General features: G+C 39.0%; 1 protein-coding gene across 1 annotated transcript in view; it reads left to right on the forward strand.

Annotated features, from left to right (window-relative positions):
• The window catches only part of CHIC2 (cysteine rich hydrophobic domain 2), a 28,752-nt gene extending 19,199 nt beyond the window's left edge, over positions 1-9,553 (forward strand). Inside the window, exon 6 of the mRNA XM_031588589.2 lies at positions 1,490-9,553. Within this exon, the coding sequence (XP_031444449.1) occupies positions 1,490-1,540 (51 nt within the window). The 3' untranslated portion in view covers positions 1,541-9,553. The remainder of the gene's footprint in view (positions 1-1,489) is intronic.
• Positions 9,554-23,293: the final 13,740 nt, after the last annotated feature.

Here is a 23,293-nt window from a genome sequence, read left to right on the forward strand (position 1 = left end):
ATTTAATAAGTACAACAAAAAATGACAGTTTTTAAATACTGTGGCTTAGCAGCATTTTAAGATGGTCATTTCTTATGTCAAATTCAGTTTAAAATGATAGGAACTATTTGCATTAATATGCAAGAATGGATGTAGAGCTTTACAGGGTGATGGTCTAAGATTTTATTTTCAGTTTGTGAAACAAAACATCAAATATGCAATCTATGGATATGTTTAATCAGATTTTTAAAACTTCCTTATATCATTTCCTCAGTTTTGGTTAACTAATTTGCTAGTCTCTTAAAAAGCCTACCTGAAATGTTGTAGTTCTGATTTAATTTTAAATATATATATTTTGTCAAAACAAGTGCTTTAAATTAGGTTCCTGTACAGAAAATATGCAGCCTTGTTTGCTTCACATTCTACACCCACTATTGGAGACGCTAAATTGTGTAAGGTGGTCATACTTCCTTGGCATAAATACAGACTTCCAGCTTTTCTTCTTGCTCTTTTTAAACCTTGCCTGAATATCGGAAGCCCTGGGAGCTCTCCAGCATCCAGCGGTCATCTCACGTCAACTATCAGTGGGTTTTGAGCTGCTTGCATTGCATTCTGCTCTCAGGAGATCAAACCACTTCAGAGTTTCTAAAATTATTTATATACCATTCAATTTTCTCAAAAGAGTTGGCCTCATAAGTCATATCAGAGATACTTTTTCTTTTCTTGTGATCGGTATGTAATCAGATGGGAGCATTTATTTATACCCTATGCAGCAAATTCTATTATTCTTTTTGATAAAAAAAAAGTTTAGAAATTCTTTTTATCTCTATAGAAGACCAAGCTCCCCTTACAAGTAAATGAAATCTTTAGTTATATTACCAAATGTGTTTATTTTTTACTAATACAACCATCATGCTATTTGGTAGTTTCATGAAGAATGAAAGTGCACACTTAAATATTTTCTTGAAGCTTTCTGTTTAAATATAAAACAAGATAACTACTTGAACTGCATTCTTGACCTTACAATACTGGATCTGTGTAGTTAAAATTTGAATAGGGACCTGAAGCATAATCATAGGGAAACATTAGTTAAGTTTCCTGTTAACTACTTGCAGGTTTGTTTGATATGCAAATTTTTCTGTAGTTGATACAAATTTCTATATGAGTTTTAAAGTGTAGACTTGTTTTTAGAATCCTGTACTGAGTGGAAACAGTTTCCAAGAGAATTGCATATGTAATTGAAAGTGGATGTTGCATACATTTTTTGGTTCTTCCAGTTTAAGATGTGTTTAATGTTAACAGACAAACCTTTTTGTTTCCTCTTGGTTCTTTACTAGTTATGGTTTTCTTCCTCCAAAACATTCTGTTTAACATGATTTCTGTACCTGTTGAAAATACTATTACCTGATGGACTTCAAAGTAAAACCAACAACAAAAAAAGTGCATTATGATTGTGATAAGTAATGGGGTTGTTACTGCCATTTAATATTGTTTTTTTCTTTTTGTGCAGGTCATCCTTATAGAATTTTTACCAAAGACACCGATTTTTCGACCAGATTAGCATTTGATTTATTTTTAAGAGACTTATTCAAGTATGTTGTCTTTCCAATGGTGCCTTGCTTGGTGCTCTCCTGGTGGTGACATAGCATTGGTTCTACAGACTCTTGTGGTGTTTCCATTCTTTTTTTGTTTTGTTTTTGTTTGTTCATCTGTTTTAATAAGAGCATGTTCTAAGTGCATTTGGTCAAACTCTGCAAAGTCATTTCATGCAAATGTTAACTACTACTTAAGTTATTACTTTTACTATTTCTGTTTGTTAATGTATCTTGATTTCCAGAGAGTCTTTTATGTGTGCGCGCGTGTGTACATATATTACTATAAATACACAGCTGAAAATGTTCTACAAGTGAGCAGGTATTTTTTTTACCCCAAAATGACAAAACCGTTTGATTGTACATTGTGTAAGTCCTTTTGATTATTAGTTTATGTGCTGAAATACCATCAAAGATCTACCTAAACTTTTGTCAGTGACTAGTCAGTTGTAAATATTTTTTTCTTTTTGGATATTGGCTAGCTTCTTCAAAAAGAAGGTAATAAAGTTCCTTTTGAAATTGTGCTTTTTGGAACCCATATGCCATTGCATTAATAGGAATCTCTGTGCTTTTCATGAAGAAGTCCTGTCAGCTGGTTCTGAAGAAGTTCTAAACTTAGAAGAAAAAAGGCAAAATAGAATTACTTTACTCATATTAGAAAACTGTTGAACGAATTGCATGCATCTGATTAGTAGAATTGAAGATTTCAACAATATATTAGTACATAAACCAATATTTTATATTGGTTTATAATGTAGCAGTTTTAATTCAGGCTAATGCCATGTATCATTTTATTTGTATTGTTTACCAGATACAGTGTACAGGGGTGCAGAAGGAATTGTTTTACTAAAATTTTTCTCCAAGCAGACCTTTTGAACTTGTTGGGTTTTTTTTTTTTTTCATTTTTGATTTTATTTTAAGCCACATAAGCAGAAGAAAGTTATTGGGCTAATCTTGAGTAGTACAATTCTGGATATAAATGCAGGTGCCATATGTCAGAAGTTATCAAAATAAGGTATGCTGGTCAGCAGTGTAAATTTAATTATGTTATATAATTATGTACTGCACCCTTGCTTCTGCTCATTGTCTGCTTTTGGTTTACAAAGCTTACTTTCTGCACAGTATAAAGACTTTTTTTTTTTAAATTGGATATATGATGTATGCTTGGGTCAGGCCAGTTGTATTTCATTTCTTCTGCTTGCATCTTAGTTGTACATATCTTCACACATAGCTTTTCTAAATTGCTACCTATATTTTAAGGTTTGCTTTATGTATCTAAAATTACTGTACATGAACATTAATGTAAGCTATGAATATCTTCCTTCTTCCTTGTACAGTTGTGGTAGCAAGCAATAATGTGAATATATGAAAAACAGATATACTCTGCTTAATATTTGTATGAATGAGAAGTTGATACCACTACAAGAGTAATTTTCTCTTTTTAATCTTTTAAATACAAGTTTTATTTCAAGGTAATATATTACAGGTACCTTGATGCTGTGAACTATTTTTCTATGTCTTCAAAATATTTATTCTCAGTAAAATATTCTCCAGTGAGTATTATGTTCCTAAATGTTTGATAGTGGGAGTGGTCTAGGAAGTTTTAAGTTTTCTTAAATTCATATCCCTGTATCAGCTCCCTAAAACCATCCATTGCTCAGCTTTTGTGTGTGAATTCCTGCTGTTTACTTTGAAAATAGCTCAGCTGTGCTTTTCATACAGCCTACAAGTGTTTCTTTGATTTGACTGAAGATGACTTTTTTCATCAACAAGTATCACTTTTGTGCTGTCTAGGTCTTCTGGGGCCCGCAATGGTTTCTCTCCAAAGAAACTAGTTTCAATGTTCATTTCTATTTTCATTTAAAATCAGTTACAGCCTCTTCTTTAATACAAATCTGGTCTGCAGCACTCTTCACACCCAGAAGTATTGTTGTAATCTTGGACCAATTTCAGCCTGTGAAGGAGGACAGAAGCTTAAAGTTGATGGCAGCTGAGGTTCTGGAGGTTGGGAGTTGCAGGGAAGAGGTTGAAAATGAACTGAAATAATAACTAGTGTTTATTATTGGTGACCAGAAATGCATATTGATTTCTCAAAGTCTCAGTTTTCAATAAAACGAATTTTGAATATGCCATGCCTAGATTTTAATATCAATGTTCTCAGTTGACAGTGCAGGCAGATCTATTGCGTGGATGCAGGTTTTTACTGGTAGCTCTTTAGTTCAGAGGTGTAAGCTGGCAATGGCTTATGGTAATACACTCATAGCAGTAGTGAGCTTAGTGTCAGCCAGTGACCTTAGTTTGCTTCCCAAGCTTCCCATACTATATTCTGTGACACTGTGACTACCTTGTCAAACCTTCTGATTTTTAAAGCTACTTCGAGATTGATATGTGCTGAAACAAGTGCAGCAAATGCAGTCTGACTTTAAGATTTGCAGAGAACATCTTGTTAGTAAAAATACTACATAAGTAGTAATGCTTTCTAAGAACTCATCTATTTTAGGTTCATCTGCTGTTAGGTATTTCTGTATTTTTCCCTATCACTTACTCTCTGAGAATTCTATTTGTAGAGGGTCCAAAGTAGGGCTTTGAGCAAATAATAGCCTAAACCCCACAGTAAGGTGGTAGATAGTTGCCTTTTAAAACATTTCTTATCTTATTATTATCTCTGACCGAGCACACTACCCAGAAAACTTGAAAAAGTGCATTTGTATATCAATGAGTTTAGCTCAAAAGCATTACTCCTTCTTGAGGTAGTACACTTGTCTTGTAAGAATGTTACCAAGCATTTTACCACAATCCCTTTCCATTGAGTAATCATAGTAACAAAAATTGAACTGAAGAAAAACTTCAGTAAATCTCCTACTTGAAGCCTGCAGCAGTCAACAGGATTTTTCTTTGGTTTTTTTTTTTTCTGAAGTATTTAGATTTTGTTATTTTGTATGCCAGTAAGAATACATACATTACCTTGTTTTTGTCCAATTGACCAGGGTTGAAATTGTTTGAGCAGTTCAGAAGCTGTAGTAGAACTTGTAAGACATAGGCTGTTCTTTGCTAAAATAATTATTACATTAGAGTAACCTATTCAGCTTCTAGTAACTCAGCAATTCCTACAGATCTTGTCTATTCCCAATTTTCTTGAATAGTGAAATTTAGATAGCCTCTTGATATTAATCATTTAACAAAAGATTGTTGCTAATTATGTCTGTTTCACCTTTAGCCTGAATAACTACTGGTAGAGGCATCATTGACTCTCTGTCAAAGCTAATTATTGTTTGTAGGTATAGTGGCCTTCAGCTAGTCATTTAAGAGTTATTCTGTAACATAATATTAAAAAATATATTTTTATTCTTTTAATGATAGCTAGAAATAAGTTTTGAGGCAGAAGGGCTTTCTTTCTGACCATATATAAGAATTCTGTAGAGTTTATCTCTTAATAAATAATTATAATGTGAAGTTTAAATCGAGATTAGCAAATTTCACCAGAAATTAAAATGTTTGGGAATAAGTTACATTGTGTAATAGTTTTAATACACTGTGTATGCAAATCCAAAAACATCTGTAGTAAATAAAAAAAAATTTCCTACGATACACAAAATCAGGTGAGGTATATTATAAGAACTTATTTACAGTACTAAGACATAAGCTAAGTCTGGAAATTCATTTGTTAAGTGATACTTTTATTTTGTAACTGTCAAGACCACGTGCTGAAAAAATACATATTTTTGAGTTGCGTGCTTACTTAAAAGTCAATTTTCTTTTTTCTTTTTAAAGTCATTACCCAGCCCTGAACATTGCAGGGGAGAGCTTTAAAATGCAATCTGTAACTGCTTGGAAGGCAGAAGTCAAAGGGAAAGAACTTGTCTTCATTCCCTCCTCCCAGCCCCTCCCATCCCGGAATCTTAATTTTAAATCAGTCCCCCTGTTTTGGGAGCCCTAGCATATAGTTTTTGAGCAGCTGGCAATAATGCAGTTTGTCCACCAAAAAAACCACCGAATGAATTCTGAATAATTTAGAGATCACTTTAATTGAAGAGGAAAAGATTTGTTATGCAAAGAAGATTCCTGGTTCTTTTAAGTTCTTTAACCACTGCTGTTGGGTAATTAAAAGAAGGATCATGGTGACCCTACATTTGGTCAAAATCTAGATGATTTTGTGTAAAGGAAATGCTCAATTAGAGAGGTCTCAGAGCCCTGGATCTCTGGATTCACAGTAGCGACTTACTAATGAAGGGTAAGAGGAGCTGGCTAGTTTGTACCCATGACTAAAATAATTTGTTGTTCTTCAGCTACCTTGCTTACAAAAACAAAGCATTTTAAAAATGCAGTCTGTATTTGTCACCACTAATTTGCTGTAATTTCTGTGCTGCTTCTTCCTAAAGCCACATTGCATTTCCGTTACGATCAACTAAGTGTAATGGTGGTTATAATGCCTTTAATAGCCATATTGTAGGTAGAAATATTAACTACTCAGGGACTTATAGGAAATAGGAAAATGGAGTTTATGAGTTGAATGCCTAACTGCATGAAGGCTTACTTGCAAACGGCACCCCAGAAAACTTCTGATTGTATTATGCATGACCATTGTGAATGTTACCAATATATGGCAATGAGAGCTCTATTTACCCTGTATTACTAGGCTGCTGAATGTCAAAGTATGTTGAATAAGGATAAATGAATTTTTTTTTTGCTGATTTGGACAGAGTGATTATTTCTAACGGTGCTACCTTCTTCGTTACTGTGTTTGTTCTTGTATCAAGTTCTCTCTTCAGGTTGGATGAATCAGGAGGTGCTGGTAATGAGGAAACTCTGTTATTCCTAGGGAAGTAGAAACATTTCAAGGAGAGGAGTACCGGAAAGCAATGCTTTCACTGAAAAAAAAAAAAAAGAAAAAAAAAGAAAAAAAAAGAAAAAAGCACCAAAAAAACCAAAACCTCCTGCATTTGTTCTTTGTTACAGATTTGTTACAGATTTCCATTCAGGTTGTTTTGTTGGTAACAGTGTTTTGTAGTTCATTGATTTTTTTTTTTTTTTAAACTTATTTCACAATGGTGTTTCAGTCAGCATTGCAAATTTTTAAATAAGAGTCCTTGTATGAAACTGTTTCTTGACACTTGTTCTGATGTGTGCATCTCTATCACGTGGCATTTGGATAATACATCTCTTATTAACCAAATGTTATATTTATTTAAAATTTTCTGTTTCAATTAGCTCGTTAATATTTCATTAAAATTTATAATCTCAAAAGAGATTAATAAGTGCTTGACTCTTGAAAATACAACAGACCATTAGGAGAAATTTAGTGAAACAGAAATTAGAAGGAGCAACACATGAAAGAATGAACTCGAGGTTTAAGTTTGAAATTTTCTGTGTATTGGAAAACAGTTTTGAATTATATGAAATGATATTAAATAATGAAAGTTAAGTGAAGGCTAAGAGTCTGTTTCAATAATTATATGGAGCGTCTTCATTTCTACTGTAGTTTTGTTACAACAAGTTATACAGATAGGGAGATGAGCGTACTTTGTAACTCAGCATCTTTCAATTGAAAATATCCAGACCAAAAAGGAATCACTGAGAGCTGCACAGATTACAGACCAGTCTTTTCCTAGGCTGGGGCCTGTAATGCACGGCTGATTGTTCCCAAAGAAAATTCTTTTCTTGCCCAGGCAGCTCCTGTCATGTGACAGCATATCTGAGTGCCAGGAGTGGCATCCAGTTAGGATAGCTTAAGTTCAGGTAACTAAAAGAGACATTTGTAGTTATTTTTTAGTTCTGTGGAGAAGGGAACCATTAACAAATCCTCATTTTTGGAGGGCGGATCTTCAATGCTCTGTTGAAACACGCTTTTTTTTTTCTCGTTTACATCATTGATAGTTTCTTTGCCTCATGCTGGAAACTAGGCTTAGTAATTAACTGATTATTTTTTTTTCTGTTACAGTGCTTTAGGTTTGTGAATCCATTTTTTATGATCATGCTTAGAAATTAAACTGAAGTCAGATATCCAGATGCAATATAACTGATATTTTTAGTGGCTCTGTTTAAACTGATTTAACTGTACCAGTGCACACGTCTCACTCATCAACTGTAAACATCTCTGCTCCTCTGTGCGTGCAACAGGCTTTCTAACTTGTTGGGATATTCAGTGTGTTAACTGTGTGATAGTTTTGCCCATGAGTGGTTTGGTTCAGTGAGGTAATGAGGAATGCAGGGCAGTTAGAGATTTGGAAAGTGTAACTTGATTCTTTCTATAGGAGACTGAATATGGCAAAGAGAATACGCAACTAATTCCAAACACAAAAAGAACAGTAAACTAGAAAATGGTGCCTAAATGTTGTGTGCTAGCCCAATGTAATTCATTTTGTTTTAAAAGGTCACGGACTGTGCTTAGGAAGAACTTCTTAAACATAAAAAGCAGTAGCAGAAAGTGAGTCACTTAAGGGGTGGTAGCTTTCAAGATGGCAAACTTTTAAATAAAATAAATATTTTGCATCTATGCTAGATCTATGAAGCAGAAAATGCATAAGCAATAATTTAACATAGAACTGGATATTAAGAAGCTGCTATTTATATGGACTCGATGATAAAGCCTTCAGAGGATTCCCTTTAATGAAGAGTTTAGGAAGATAGGGTTGCTGTGATTTTTTGCTACTGTAACATTCCTCTTCAAATATTTTAAGTCTGGATGAGAGTCTGAAAGCTTGGAGGCCAGCACTGTGTTCACAGGGCACAGGGCTTTGGGGAGAGAAGATAGGAAGAAAGGGACTTCTTTTTTAAGGCTGCACAATTGTAAATACACGTATTTAAGAATATTTAACCACGACTGCTAAATTACTGAATTACGATTAATCTATTGTTGAATTATAGAACGTTATTTAATACATCAGCATTGTTTTTTCCTGACCTGACCCAGAATTGGAATGGACTCCAATATGATTTTTTTAAAGTATTTCTTAAGTTGTCTGTATTACAAACTAATAAAATGTTTGTTAACTTATCTGCTAAGCCTTACTATTTTTTGCCTATGTAGTATTTTGGAGGGAGGGGAAAGCATAAGAAAAAAGAATGAAATACCTCAGAAATTTACACAGCGTTCTCTCCTCATTTCTAGTCAATGTTTGGATGGATTGGGAGGGGGGGTGGAATGAGAAAGGAAAACGGAAATTTAATTCTAGTCCAAGAGTCACCAAACTTAGAGAATTGCCTGTCTTAAAATTTTCAGGCTCGCATCAAGTCTGTGTTTGGAGTTACTCAAGCTTTTCACATCCTAATGCCAATAAGCTCAGTTGTGTATGTTACCTTATGGTTGGGTGATAATGTTGAAGCCATTTGCTTCACTTTTAATGTGCTAGTTTTTTCCATATGTACTTCCCATCTCGTTAAGGCACACACCGTTTATTCACAAGGGAATCACTCCATCCATGTAATTCCAGTATGTGTAGGGCTCCGACACGAGATGCAGGCAGACCCGAACCCAGCGAACAGGACGCATCCTGTGCTCCCGGGGGTGTGCTGCTCAGTGTGGTGTACAAGGAGCTAGTTTTTTCTCCTGCGTGTGGAACACTTTACAGCTCTTGGGTTATTCGAGTGTAGAAATCTTAGCAGCTTCCTCGTACCGTGCATGTGTGATGTGTGTGATTCATCTGCGTGTCTGCGCCAACACAGCGCGCATCAAACCCAGTGCGTGCGGGAGGGTGCTCGGCCAGGGGCTGTGAAGCATTCCGTGTTGTAATTTCGCCTTGCAAAGCGGTATGATACAATGTTGCTGAGCAGAAAAGCGCACGATAGATTTAATGTAGCCAATTGTGTACTTTTGAAAAAAAGAGTAACTGTTCGGTGTGAGTTAATTTTGGATTTTTTCAGCATCTCTCTTTTAGGCTTTGTGCTGCATTCTTCTAGACAAATGCGTATTCCATGTGGGCCACTGTTCTGCTAAATGCTCTCAGTTCTCCTTTTGCAATCAAGATTATGTTGCTAAGGAGATTTTGCTTTTATTGGTGCCATTGATTTGTGTTAATACGTTTTGAATACCTCTCGGTATTCTTCCGTAGACAAGGCCAAAAGAAAAACTTCCCTGAGTTTCCCGATTTACATTACAAATGGAGCGGTGGTGTAATGAAGCCGATATAAAGTGGGCAGTTGAAAGGGAACTAAAGAAGGGCACTCAAGTGAGAAATGAAGAAATGTGCCGAGAGCGGTCTGCGGCCGCCTTCGGCCCAGCTGCAGGAGCTGGCTCAGGCCAGCGGCCGGGCAGCGCCGAGCCCGTGCCTCGTCCCCGCGGACCACCCACTCGCTGCGGAGGGCTCCCCGGATTACCCTGGCGCTTCCGACCACGGCGGGGCCGGCGGGCGGCCACAAAGCGGGGCCCCCCGGCCCCTTCCCAGCGCCCCGCCGATGGGGAGCGGGGCCCCGGCCCTGCGGAAGCGCTGCGGGCTTCTCCAGCTCCGCACCCAGCGCGCGGGGAAGGGGCGGGGGGAATCGCGCATCGGCTGCGTCTCTCCCAGCGCTTAGACAAAAAACGGTTTTCAACAAAAGCAAAAGCAAGCCGTTCCCCCTTCCCCGGCGACAAGCTTCCTTCGTGCATGGAGGTGATTCTGCTGGAGAACGGCCCCAGGAGGGCATCAGACCTACCGCCCCTGCGTGCGTGGACGAGGCCCCTCGAATGCTCTGCTTCTTCCATGTTACATGGCGGGACTCAAAGACCTGGGCGTTTTGTGTACGAGGAGGCTGAAGGTTCACATCCAAAAGCCAACAAGTATGCCCATCCCTCCCAAGCATAAATCTCCAGCCTGTGGTGACCTCAGCCCCACCCGATGACAGGGTGCCACGGCTGCGTGAAGGGCCTTGGCTGAGCGATGTCTGTGTTTGCCAAAGCAATGGTGGCTGAGCTGCGGGTATTCAGAGGTAAGGACTCTACTGCACAGCATCACAGTGTCACAGGAAGCCCCATCCCTAGTGCCAGTACCAGAGTGGGGATGGTAGCTGATTTGAACACCTCATTTGGGTAATGCTTCTCTGATAATTTACTGGCTAGGTGGTGGTAGCAGAAGAGTGCAGCCTTGACTCCCGTATTTGGCCTTTAGAGGACTCTATGTATTAAATGAGTTCTGCTTGTGTGCCCACGAAAACCTGGATCACAGAATCATAGGATGGCCTGAGTTGAAAAGGACCTCAAAGATCATCTAGTTTCAACCCCCCTGCTATGTGCAGGGTCATCAACCACCAGACCAGGCTGTCCAGAGCCACATCCAGCCTGGCCTTGAATGCCTTTGGGGATGGAGCATCCACAACTTCTCTGGGCAGTCTTGGATAGTTAATGAAATGACAGTGAAAGACATAATGATAGCTACTGTATCCAAATTCTGCAAGTGTTGTTTCAGCATAGCATGATACTTGCGATTTTGTGCTGTTTTATATTAGCATCACAGTTCGAAGTGAAATCCTTTGTAGTGTTCCAAGAATCTATCCCTAAAGACATTGTCTTTCATATCCTTTTCCATACCTTTTCCAATACACTCTATGTAAAAGGCTGGATTTTATATGAGATAATGAGTTTTGAGGTTAATGAGGATAGGGCCTAGCATTCCTACTGTATTGTGTGCCATTGAGTATACAGTAGAAATAAATTAAGAGAGGCAGACAATGTTTTAAAATCCTCTTTCATTTAGACATTTTGTTTAGCATTCAGAACACAGCCACATTACATGATTAGCTGATTTTAATGAGTGTCCTCTAATCAGTTAAACGAGTGTGTGGAAAACCTAAAAAGATTACTTTATATTTGCGGAGACAGTCTGTTTACATTGTTCTACCTCAGCTAAGAGGATACTTGGCATGTATGATGCATCTAAGAAAAAAAAAAAAAGTAATGTGGAAGGCCAAAGAAACCTTGAAGACAATCGGATCCAGCCCATTCTCCCTTTCCCCACAATGCAAGCTCTGATGACTTAGTATTTTAATTAATGTCAACCCTTACCATCAGTGCTCATGGGAACAATCATTAAACCAACACAAAAACATTTTAAATGGCTGGCAACCTACCAGATACTGAGCTAAGCATTCCCATGGTAGAGTGGACGGTTTCATAGCCAATTCTGCTCTGGATTAAATACATTCTCTAATAGTACTGCCTTGGAAGCCTATTATTTCCATACTAAACAATACAGTATGGTTTCTAAGTTCTATTTTAAAATGTTTTTATATTTACTTCCCAACTGGTATCGATGTTATTTATATTGGTGTGGTTGAATTTTACTTTGTTACTACTAAGACTTGTTTTTCTTTTTCCTCCTTTCCCCTCCATTTTGGATTCCTTGTTGCTAAACCAAAACCATATTTTTTTTTCTCCCAGATAATTCACATGATCAAGCACAGCCTAAACCAGCAATCAGTTTCCTATGCAGCTCTGAAAATCGCTGGCTGAGTGACTTTTTAAAATGGAATGACTTCTTTATGTACGTTTGGTTTTGCATGGTAGGAAGTTGGGCACATCTCTGTCTATCCTGTGGGTATCTGCCCTCCTCACTGCTGCAATGTTTGCTTACCAAGTATACCAAGCAGTGTGATCTTTCCAATTCCTCGAAGGCTTTTTCCCCACTCCTATCTTCTGTATTTCCTGTTTGCTCAAATTGTTTAAACATGGAGCTCAATGAAAGCTGTTAGTGCTGACTGGAGCCACACATAATGTGGCCACATGTTGTGTGAGCTTTGCAACTTGTCTGATAATTTGCCTCAGGCCTGACCTGAAATACCCTTGCTATTCTCATTCTTGGCCCTTACTGAGAAGAGGCAGACACTCTTGTTTGGTTGGCAAGCATTGGGGAGTCCAGGTCCCCAGATGTGATGTCAGAGCCCTCAGTGAATTGCCCAAGGAGGGGATGAAAATGAAGCCAATGGTGTGGAGTGAGGAAAGGGAGGAGGGCAGTGCTCATCCCTCTTCTGTGCTGCGTTGTGGGGTGGGAAAACCCACCAGCGTGGCATTGAATGCTGGTGTATCTTTTCCATGGAGAGGCTACATGCTGCAAGGAAGGAAGCCCAGATGGGCAGACAGGGAGGTTTCTCCACTCTTTTCATCACAATTGCTGATGGCACTGAAATGGACGTGGAAAGGAGGGAGGGAAAGGGGTTGACATCAGTTGGCACAAAAAGGGCAGTGCATCTGAGGCCAAACCAGGGATAACAGAAAACATAGTAAAATGTTGTAGCTCTGAAAATTTACTCATTAGAAGAAATGCTTGTTGGACAGAAAATAAATGAGCCTGGGGGAATCCAAAAGTCGGAAAGTCACAGTAAGAATGCAGGTGCACTGCTATCCAACAAAAGGCATTAGTTGGAGAAATGGATTTCAAGTGATGAGGTATTTTGTTGCAATGCAAGTGATCGCAGTACGTTGAGCTGTAGGATTGATGGGTTGACAGGGCTGGTCAGAGAGTGGGAATAAATTCAAGAAATCTAAAAAGGCCGTGGAAGCTCCAGCAACAAACAATGCTAAAATAGTCTGTAAAGTGAAGAACAGAATAGAGAGGGGGAACAAGAAAGTTTTGGGAGGCTGGAATTTAGGGAGAGCATGTAAATTGAAGGGTAGTGAAAATCAGTGGATTTTGAGTGAGGGAAGACAAATAGCATACACACACACACACACACACACACACACAAAGGATAAGAAAAAAAAAAGTAAAGAGGAAATTCCAAAGACCAGAAAGGAAAGGATTTAGAGGTGAAATGGGGAGAGTTATGTGAGTTAAAACCACGGGGAGAAAAGCGACATCGTCACAGAGAAAAGGGCAAAAAAATGAAGCATGGTCTCTCTTCGTGAGTAACAACGTACAATTTGTGTATGGTCTCTTTGGGAATATCTTCAAGCCTTCCAAACATAGACAGCTTTGGAAACTTTAAAGACAGTCATCACAGTCTGTGTTTCAAAGCATTCATTTTATAGGAAAAATAGGGACAATCGTTATTACTCCCAATTAATGTACTTCACATAGACACTTTTTTTTTTTTTTTTTAAAGTTATGGGAATCTTGTCACCATGAAATGTATCAGATATTGTGTCCCATCTATCTCAGCAATCAAGACCCACAGCACATTCCTGTGCTGTTTTCAGATCCTTGTCTGGCATTTCTTCATTCGCTGCCTAACTTCCCTAACATTGGGAAATAGAATGGCAGTAGGGTAAAGGGACTGCATTTACATTTTCTAAGCTGCTGTTAACAACTTTCCCCATTAAACTGTGATTTTCCTTGAGGATGAAGGGCTGTTTTCGAACACACTGTAAGGATCTAATCACTTCTGGATTTTTTTCCTTTCTTTCAGTTTATGACCCATATTACAAATACATGCTGTAAAACCTGCGGTTGCTACAATGTCCAGAAAGTCTCTGGCAAAGTCATCATCTGTTACACGAAGGTGAAATCTGTTGCAGACACATGAATATTTTCTCTAGCTGAGGCATATAATTACACCAACAGAATTTTCATGTGGATTTCTCCCCTAGGAATAATGAACAAATATACAGAATTTAGCATGCCATGTCAGACCACTGGCTCAGGACAGTTGTTCAAAGGATCTAAAAGAGCTGGGGCTGGGCAGCTGAAGGCAGCTTAAAGCTGATGCAGCTTCACCTGTGACAAAGATCTTGTCTCTACTTGTAATTCAACTACGAAGCGCCCGGTGCTCTCATTTACACAGCAAATAGAGGTTCTTATTTATAGAGCAAAGCCGAGAAGTTTAAATTAGGCTAGCAAACATTTTTTTGTGTGTTGTACAAATACATGTGTTAGAGTTGGACCCTGTTCCAAAGAACGTGCAAGTAGTTAAACAAGAGAGGCAAACAACACCTTATACAAGCATGGTATCCTGTCAGTTTCCTTAAAATAATGATGCTTCTTCACCATTTGCCCCTACTTGCTTCAAGTGTGCCAAAGCTAGCGTTGCCTGTCACTGCTACTGCATACCAAGCATCCCTGTCACCCTCACAGCAAGGGTTTACTTTGGGATCTGTGTGTTAATCAACAGGATCTTTCTGAGGTGGCTTTTTGTTTTCTCTTTTCTTTCTTTCTTTTTTTTTTTTTTTTCTTTTTCCTTCTAAGAAGCAATTATCTTTCTCTGGTCTAGTATGAATAAAGTGAAAGAGGAAAAAGACAGAACAGCTGGCACAAAAAGCTCAGGACAGTTTGTTTTTCTTCCCCAAAAGCAAGGCATCTCACTCCTTGCTTCCAAAAGTTTTGCTTCTTTCTAGCAGAGTACAGATCTCTTGCTTTTTCCCATTCAGGTTAGTTGAATGTTAAAACTGATTTTCAAAGATCCTTTTTTTCTTTCTCCATAGTCAGCAGAGAACTGACTCAGCATCCCAACAACAATGCATTTAGAGCGGGCATTAGTTTTGAAAATGTTGATTCAACTCCGTGAGAGACCATGGCAACAAAGATAGGATGAAGACCTTTGAAGAAACCTTTGAATACTGTTTAGAAGAAGGAGAATGGATAGGAAAACAGAGGGAAGGAGAGTAAGATTCATTTGCTTCTTAGCGATGCTACCGTTTTAAGGGGCAGTACTAATTCCTATAATAGATTTCACTCCTGAGCAAAGAATGCTAGCAAAAAGCCTCGAATGAGTGCCACTTCCCATTGAGATAATGTCTAGGGTTGTAGGGAGGCTTTTTTTCCCCGTGTTTGTTTTGACAAGTAGATTCTTTTGCTTTATCTCCCTTAAACAAGAGAAGTTTTAAGGCTTAAAGATTTGAGCCCTCTGAGAAATCAAAACTTCAGTCTTTGAGATTGCGCTAAGTATATTTACTCAAGATTTATGACAAATCCCACAGAAGGAAGGAGAATGCTTAATACAATTCAAATAGGCTGGAACTTACCATCTAAATAAGGACTAATCTACTGCCCGCCTGTGCTTCCCTAGGAAGAGACAGCACCACTCTTGGTGTAAAACAATAGGGGACTTGAGGGAAATAGAAAGTCTGAGAATCCTCAATGTCTATTCAGGGGTTGTCTCCTTTTAACTGACATTTCAAAAGTTATGCCCGCTCATGACAGATGCAGTTTTTGGGTTTTGCAACTTCCATTCTTTTTATGATTTTCTGTCTGTGCTAAGAAATTCCTATAATACTCTATCTGCTCTAACTATAAATGTGGAAGAATTTTGATCAAAGGAGACTATTTTAACAGCTGTCTTTCAAGGCAGCATGTGCAGCTCTCTTGGCAGCTTCAGCTATTAAGTTCAGAAGAAAACAGAAGTCTTTGCATGTCTGAGGTGTCAAAAATATTGAATATATTGTCTTTCCTTTGGGAAAAGCCACGGTCAGGCAATAAAAGAGCCCTGCAGCAGGAATCCTTGATTTAGTTCAAAGTGATCAGAATGATTGCTTTTGTGTAGTGTTTTGTTTTCCAAAAGTGTTCATAACTTGCCCTATCCAGCTATTTGTTGGCAGAAACAGAATTTTATTTTCTTGGATAAATATGGTCTGGGATTAGTTACAGGAGAAAAGGAGGGCCTGTTGCTCTTTTTTCCAAAGCAGAGAAGAGGGACTCCCCTCCCATTACCTTTTCACAGCCAGGGGAAATGAACACTTCCATTATGCCAGACAATGAAGAGCAGGAGTAGCAGGTGGTGACTGCTAATAATCAGGAAGTTAAGTAATAGCAGTACTTGAGCACTTTCTGAAGGATTACTGTTTATGGGAAGATTTGTCCTGTATCTGGGCACCACTGGAAGGAAAACAGAGAAAGAAAGATGAAAAGCTGCCTATTAGTTACAGATTTTCTATCCCCTCCCCAGCTCCTCACACACACATACACACACAGCCCCCTGCCCTCCCTCTCCTGCCCCAAATGTTCAAACTACCCCTGCAGACAACTGGTAAACCCATAAGAACAGAACCTTCACTTAATCCCATCCCTGATCCTTCACACACCAAAAAGTCTGGCTACAGTCTAGGCACAACCTGCTGCTTGGTTGACTGGAAGGAACATCATTTCTTCTGGGCACACTTACATATCTAAGCCCTCTACCTGCAACCACACCTTTTGGCATGAAGGAAAAGAAAGCTATTACTGATATTTTCACATATTACCTGACAGATATGCATAAAGAGGCCTGGATTTGCTGAAGAGAAGCAACTGCACATCCCAAACTCTTCTCTGTAATGTACCACAATGCCATTATAGAAGTTTTGTCTGGTTGACTGCCAAATCTCATCATCTTCACAGTTGACTGGAGGAGGTTTCCATGTCTTCAAATTCGAGTGACGCTGTTTCACACCTTTCCTTTATCTGTCTCTTGTAGCTTTTTCTAGTCTCAAGTCAACAGTGACACATCACTCAGGCACACAGATGTAAAAGTAGATCAAATTCGATACACAAATCAAATGCTGAGTTTTAGAACTGCTGAACTCATGAGCTCCATCAGAATCTCAGTACCCCACAGCCTGCCCTGGAGTCCTAAGGGAATTCAGAGACAGGACCCAGCAGGCTGTCCCATGGCATTTGCTGCTTTCTGTGCAGGAAGAAGTGAGAGTAAGTGATGGACTCACAATGATTTAGCACTGCCACACTCCTATTGAGGAAAGGCTAGAACATGTATTTCATATGCCTTCTTAGCAAAAAAAAAAAATTAACCATGGGTCACAGCTATCTCAAGTGTGTTAGGAGCTCTTGTCTGGGGTTACCTTTTTAGATGATACTCCATGGGCTGACATTTTTTTAATTCTTGGATCAATGCAGCCGTACCACTCCTTCATGTGTGTCATGAACCATATTTTTGCAGGTCACACCTCTGAACTAATGTGATTTCTGCAAATGAATTGTGACCCTGGGCTTTGCTGTGCTGCCAGCATGTCCTGGAAGCATAAAGGAGTGTCCTGCAGATCGCCAAGCACAAACCTCTCTACATCTGCCACAACTCCTCCAGGACAAATCCTTCTTTTAAATACTGTTTGCTCCAGCCATTTTAGTGCCACTGTTTGCTTTCTGACATGTTGACATTGTGGCTTAGCTTCCTCTGAACATTTTTGTCTGAAAGATCGTTATTTTCTTTTCCAAGAGGCCCATGAACAGACCGATTGTGCTTCATCAATTTTAAATTTTGAGTATCTGCCAATTGCTTTCTAATCTAAAGCCAATCAAAATTTAAGAAGATTCAGAAAACAGTGAAAGAGGAGCACATCCACTTCAAAAAGGTTACCCAACTGTTTGTTTTTATTGTTCCATTTTGTCTCAGACTCTATAATGATGGCTTTCAGCATCTTGGCTCCACTCACAGGCCCTTGTTTAAAGCCCGGGTGCTGCACCCACCCTTCCCCAGGACTGGGGCACAAGCATGCTGTTGTGCAGCTCAGAGTTTGCATTCCAACCCATGCTGACTCCTGATTCCCATCTCAGGAACCACTATCAAGAGAGATACCTTCTATAGCTCCCTTCAGGAGAGTGACTTTTTACACAGTCTAATAGTGATAGGACAAGGGAGAATGGCTTCAAACTGAAAGAGGGAAAATTTAGGATAGATGTTAGGAAAAAACTCTCTACTCAGAGGGTGGAGAGGCACTGATACAGCTGCCCAGAGAAGCTGTGGGTGCCCCATGCCTGGAGGCAATCAAGGCCAGGTTAGATGGGGCCCTGGGCAGCCTGAGACGGTGAGTGGCAGCTCTGCTCACAGCAGGGGGTTGAAACTGGCTGGGCTTTAGGGTCATTTCCAACCCAAGCCATACTATTGTTCTATGATATGATTCTGTATGTGTGTGTAGGGACTTCATTTTCACAGCTACTGATTATCATAGCATGACTTGGAAAAACTGTAGAAAGGCTGCATGTTTTTGTAGATGTCCAGTTTTTCTTGTTTTAATGGGCTAAAGATAAGCTGATTGATTGGTTTCAGGTATTTTATGAGTAAGACTCTAACCTAGCTGCATGCCTGGGAACTAATAAATTCAATTAGTACACAGAATAACTCAGGTCCAATGCTGCATTTCTTCTCAGGACCGAAATTATTCATTCTTTAATGCCTTTGACATCAAGATGATCCCAGGAGAGTGAATTTGATGAAGTTTCCATTAAAAAAACTGGGAACTTCAGCAGAAATCATAAGAAGAAATGTAAAATCCTAGAGATTTCTGTGTCTCAGATCTTCAGGCTGAGCTCCTTTTCTGATTGTGGGATCTATATCTTCTGAACAGGTATAGGTGAGCTGCTGGCCTCTGTGGTCATCAGGAAACATTGTTCACACTGGAGGGTGGGCAGGGGAATTCCTGGTTTACAGGGATGCTCTGATTTCCCTGCAGGCTCACACTGGCACCTGAAAGGTACACTGTAATGGTTTGTAGTCAATTTTTATCCCCAACTAAGTCAAAAATGATGACAGCTTTGATTTTGTATTTCTGAAGACCTTGTTAATAATCCAGTATTTCAGCACAGTTCATTTAAGAACAAAAGCTTTAGAAAAATATTAATTTTTGAAGGTTTAAAGGCTTCCTGTCTTCTTTGTGTCAATGGTTTGGAAGATATTTTGGCTTCAGAGTTAGAAAAACAAACAGCAAAATGGAGATTCTGCTCATGTAAATGTATTAGATACTTTCACCATATTCTTTATACTGAATATAAGAGCTTCGCAACAGACAGAAGACAAACATTACTAGCAGTTTACCAATTAACAATGCTAATGATGAATGCTGTTATTACTACAGCAGTTGAAGGTGACAGCACATGCTGCTGGGGATCATTCTGGGGGCCGTAACAGAGGGATCTGTGTTTACTCTGTGCTCAGTGTGTGAATAGAGGTGAGCCAAAAGGGCAGCTAGTACACAGCCTCAGCTCTGATAAATCAAGTTCTGTACACAGAAGGTGGGCATGCATGCAAAGGAGTGGAGTCAAGGTGGAAAACTACTTTTCAGAAACCAGCTTAAACCATATGACTGCATCTATGTCCCTTGGGGGAGGAAAGAAGAGCTGCTTCCCACTGCTTCTCTTCTGCCAAACTCTGAATGAAAAATGTTGCCCAGGGCAGGTGCCAGTGTCCAGAGGAGGATTTCCAGACTGTGAGCCCCAGCCTCAAAGAGGGGAGATGGCCTCAAGCTGTGCAGAGGAGTCCCAGAGGGGTCTGCATTACTTCAGTGTTCCGGCAGTGCTGCCTTCGGTTTCTCTCTGGTCACTGTGCTGGCGGCTGCAAGCTCTGTTCAGGTACTCCTAACTCTCTCTTTACAATGTGTTAGACTATTTTCTGCAGGAAATATGGTGTCTAATTCAGGAATTTAGCTCTGGAAAGCATAAACTAGAAGTTATGAGTGGCAACGAAGAGTATAATCCTTGTGGTTTAGGCCAAAAGCCAAGGGAGATGTACTGTGACTGTGCATGGCTTGTTCTAGGAAATCAGGCTAACTTCTCCTATTTTTTCTAGTGTTGACAATGGTTAAATGCAGAATAAAAGAAGAGTATGAAATATCAAGAAAAGTACAAAATGTGTAATTTCATTTATAGTTCAATTTTCAGCAAAATAAATATGAATAACCCCGAAGTATCTCCTAAATAAGTATTTTTATATTTATATATTTTAAATAATAGTTTGTAGAACACTGTCTTGAAGTGTTAAGCTGAAAAGAGGACTAAAGTTATAAAGAACTTAAGACATAAATTATATATGTCTGAAACGAGCACAGAAGGAGACAGTTTTTGAACTTGATGACCTCAGTGGTCTTTTCCAACCTTAAGGATTCTATGTTTCTGTGATTTTTTTATAGAATTAATTGACCTCAACCAGTGTTAAAGATTACTTTTTTTTCCTGTAATGAAGCATTATGTTACATGACCAGATCTTGTATAGAAAAGTCAGAAAAACTGGAGGAATAGAAAGGTTGGGTTTGTTTTCTCTGGAAGAGTCAGCTTTAGCATATCTCCAGCAGCAAGCAGTGGGGTAGTTGGGCTCTTGTTTGCTTCTTTCACTGTGCTCTCACCCTCCTGCAAGAATTGTTTCCTCTTCTTACCTATTGCTGTCTCTCATGCTGTTGTCATCACCTTTACAAAAGCTGCATTAAGCACAACAACTTTATTCAGAAAAAAACAAAAGAGACGAAGTAGCGCTTGCAGCAAAAATCAGATATGAACCAGTGTTCCAAGGAGCACAGAACTTCCTAATTGCATTGCCAGGCTAACCAGTAAGATAAAATACAGAGTTGCTTTAGATCAATGTTCAGGATATCCTTGTTAAAGAATATTTTGCAATATTGTCTGGGAAAGACCAACAGCTACTCTCTAAAATAACTTCATAAAAGTACTAAATTCACTATATGAGAAATCTTGGCTTACTTTAGCATTGTGTGAAGTACAAAATATCATTTTGGATGTAGTTTAGGTGATTATGAGTATGGCACATCTGATATTGATGTACAAATATGGTGAGAAGAGTGCTTTCATTAGTGTCCAGACCATTAAGAAAAAATAATGTGTGAATCATCCACCTACAACCTTAATTGAACCAAAAGGTTACTAGGCTGCATGGACCACCAGCATCATCTAAAGAAGGAAAAAGAAACAAATGTTTAAGTCACTGAGCTTCCCACCCACACTCCACTCATTAGTTCCACTCAGCCCGTACTAACACCGCAGTTGTGCATCAGTGATGTGTTGTGACCATCTGGCTTCCCTTGGAAGGACATGTGGACAGCTTATCTCCAAAGATACAGCACTAACAGCTGTATCAGGACAAAGAATGGAAAATAGATCTAAGTTCATCTTCTTCCATGAAGGACCAAATGACCTGCATTTGTCAGTGCTGTTTTAAATGAGGACACTTGGTTTAGATCTTCATATACCTCCCTGTCTCTTTGTAAAATATACTATACATCTGATTTTAGTTTAAAAACACCAATTATAGAGTGCATCCATAGAACATACTGGCAGATGGATATTCTTTCCCTAGTGAAAACGAAGAATACTCTGTAAGATAAAAGTTAGGAAAATTACCCATTACAGACCATATGATCTTTAGCTTTCTCTTCCAGTAAAAACTAAATAATTACTGTGAGACGTTTACGACTGTCCTTTAACTCTTGCAAAGATACATGTGCAACATTAAGAAAACAGCTTTGGACAGAAAGGTAGAATTTCCTTTTCAAATCAAGGCCATACATCCCATTCAGCTCTGAGAGGTATTGCATTGCTTCCTAAATTACTCAGTGTCTTTACTTCCTGCTTACCTGTTGTGAAACTAATGTGTTCCAGAAAGGACAGAGTGACTCGAGCATCTGAATTCCTGCAGGGAGCATGGGGGTGAAGTACTTTTTAATTGTTTTTACTCTGCAAATGATACGAAACCAAGGGCATGGTGAAAGGACTCCATATCAAAATGCATGCTGCTTCATTCATCACAAGAAGGGATCGTGAATCATACACACAAACTGAGATTTGATTCTCTCTGTCTCTTGGCTGTGATATTATTTTTCTCCATTCATTTTCTGTGAAACAGGAAATTACTTGTCTTCTCCCTTAAGAAAACACCTTCATATAATCTGCTTTGTTAAATGACTCCTAAAGATTAATTCTCCTTGTGAAAGCATATTCACAGTGAAGAGTGCGCGCTTACCGCTAGTAAAGTACAAGGGACATGCAGAATTATCCACTAAATGTTATAAAATAAAAGGGAGAAATACTCTTCACTTTTAAGAAGGCAATTCCACTGTTACCTGCACATAAATGGCTGTGGTAACGTATGGTCCTGAATAGCTCACCATACAGTGAGCTTGCAGTGGTTTTACTGCTGTCTGGTCAGAATTCCTTACAGAAGTGTGCATGCAACAGTACAAATGTTCTTTGTGCAAGTGATATTTCCAGTGTCAAACTTGCAAAAGAGATATTATTCAGGCAAGATCACTCCCTCCACCTAACCAAGAGACAGAAAGATGAGGAGATGAACATTCATAACACTTTGCTAAGTGATTCTTTTCATCTTAAGGCATTCTCTTTCTTCTAAGCTCCAGTATTAGCAGTGTGCATGGCAACTACAGATATATGACAGTGCGCTGGAAAGATAAAGGGCAGGTAGAAAAAATTCCTCTGATCTTTTCTTATCCTCCATCTCTAGGGTGCCCTGGATAAGCAAACGGAATAAACAAGATATGCAGACCCACATCCAGAGCAGTTTTCTGGAGGCATAACTATCACCAGGCCCTGCTGGCACTTCCCAAAGGAACCACCACTGGCTTCCATGTCCAAATGCAGCATCTTCTGCTCTGGTGACACACACATGGTTTTTTTTTTTTTTTTTGTTTGTTTGTTTATTGTTTTTGTTTTAGAGGAGACTCTCCTCCAACCCTTCAGCAACTAATCACAGGGCCTTTCAGAGAAATAGATCAAATGTCACACATACAGCTTAAACACACACCTTTCTCCCACATCATTTGCCCTCCCACTGCCCCCAAATCTAAGATTGTACTAAGATTTACTAAGATGTAAAACCCTATGATCCTTCCACTCCTAGTTTACTTCCTAAATCATAGAATGTCTTACTTTGGACAGAACCTTAAAGACTCATAAAGACCCCCCAACATGTACAGGGTTAACAACTACTAGATCAATAAGTGCAGACTGGGAACTGAACTCAGCTGCTCCTCATTCCTGAGGTAATTGCAGGCATTTCTACAGCTGCTTCAGGGATGGCTGATACTTCAAATATGTAGTGGTAGGGTTTTTCTGTTCTGTGCTTGATTTCTAACCTCAAGTTTATCCCTGCTA

The sequence above is a fragment of the Phasianus colchicus genome, chromosome 4, assembly GCF_987193195.1.
Source record: "Phasianus colchicus chromosome 4, bPhaCol1.hap1.1, whole genome shotgun sequence".
Taxonomy (NCBI): domain Eukaryota; kingdom Metazoa; phylum Chordata; class Aves; order Galliformes; family Phasianidae; genus Phasianus; species Phasianus colchicus.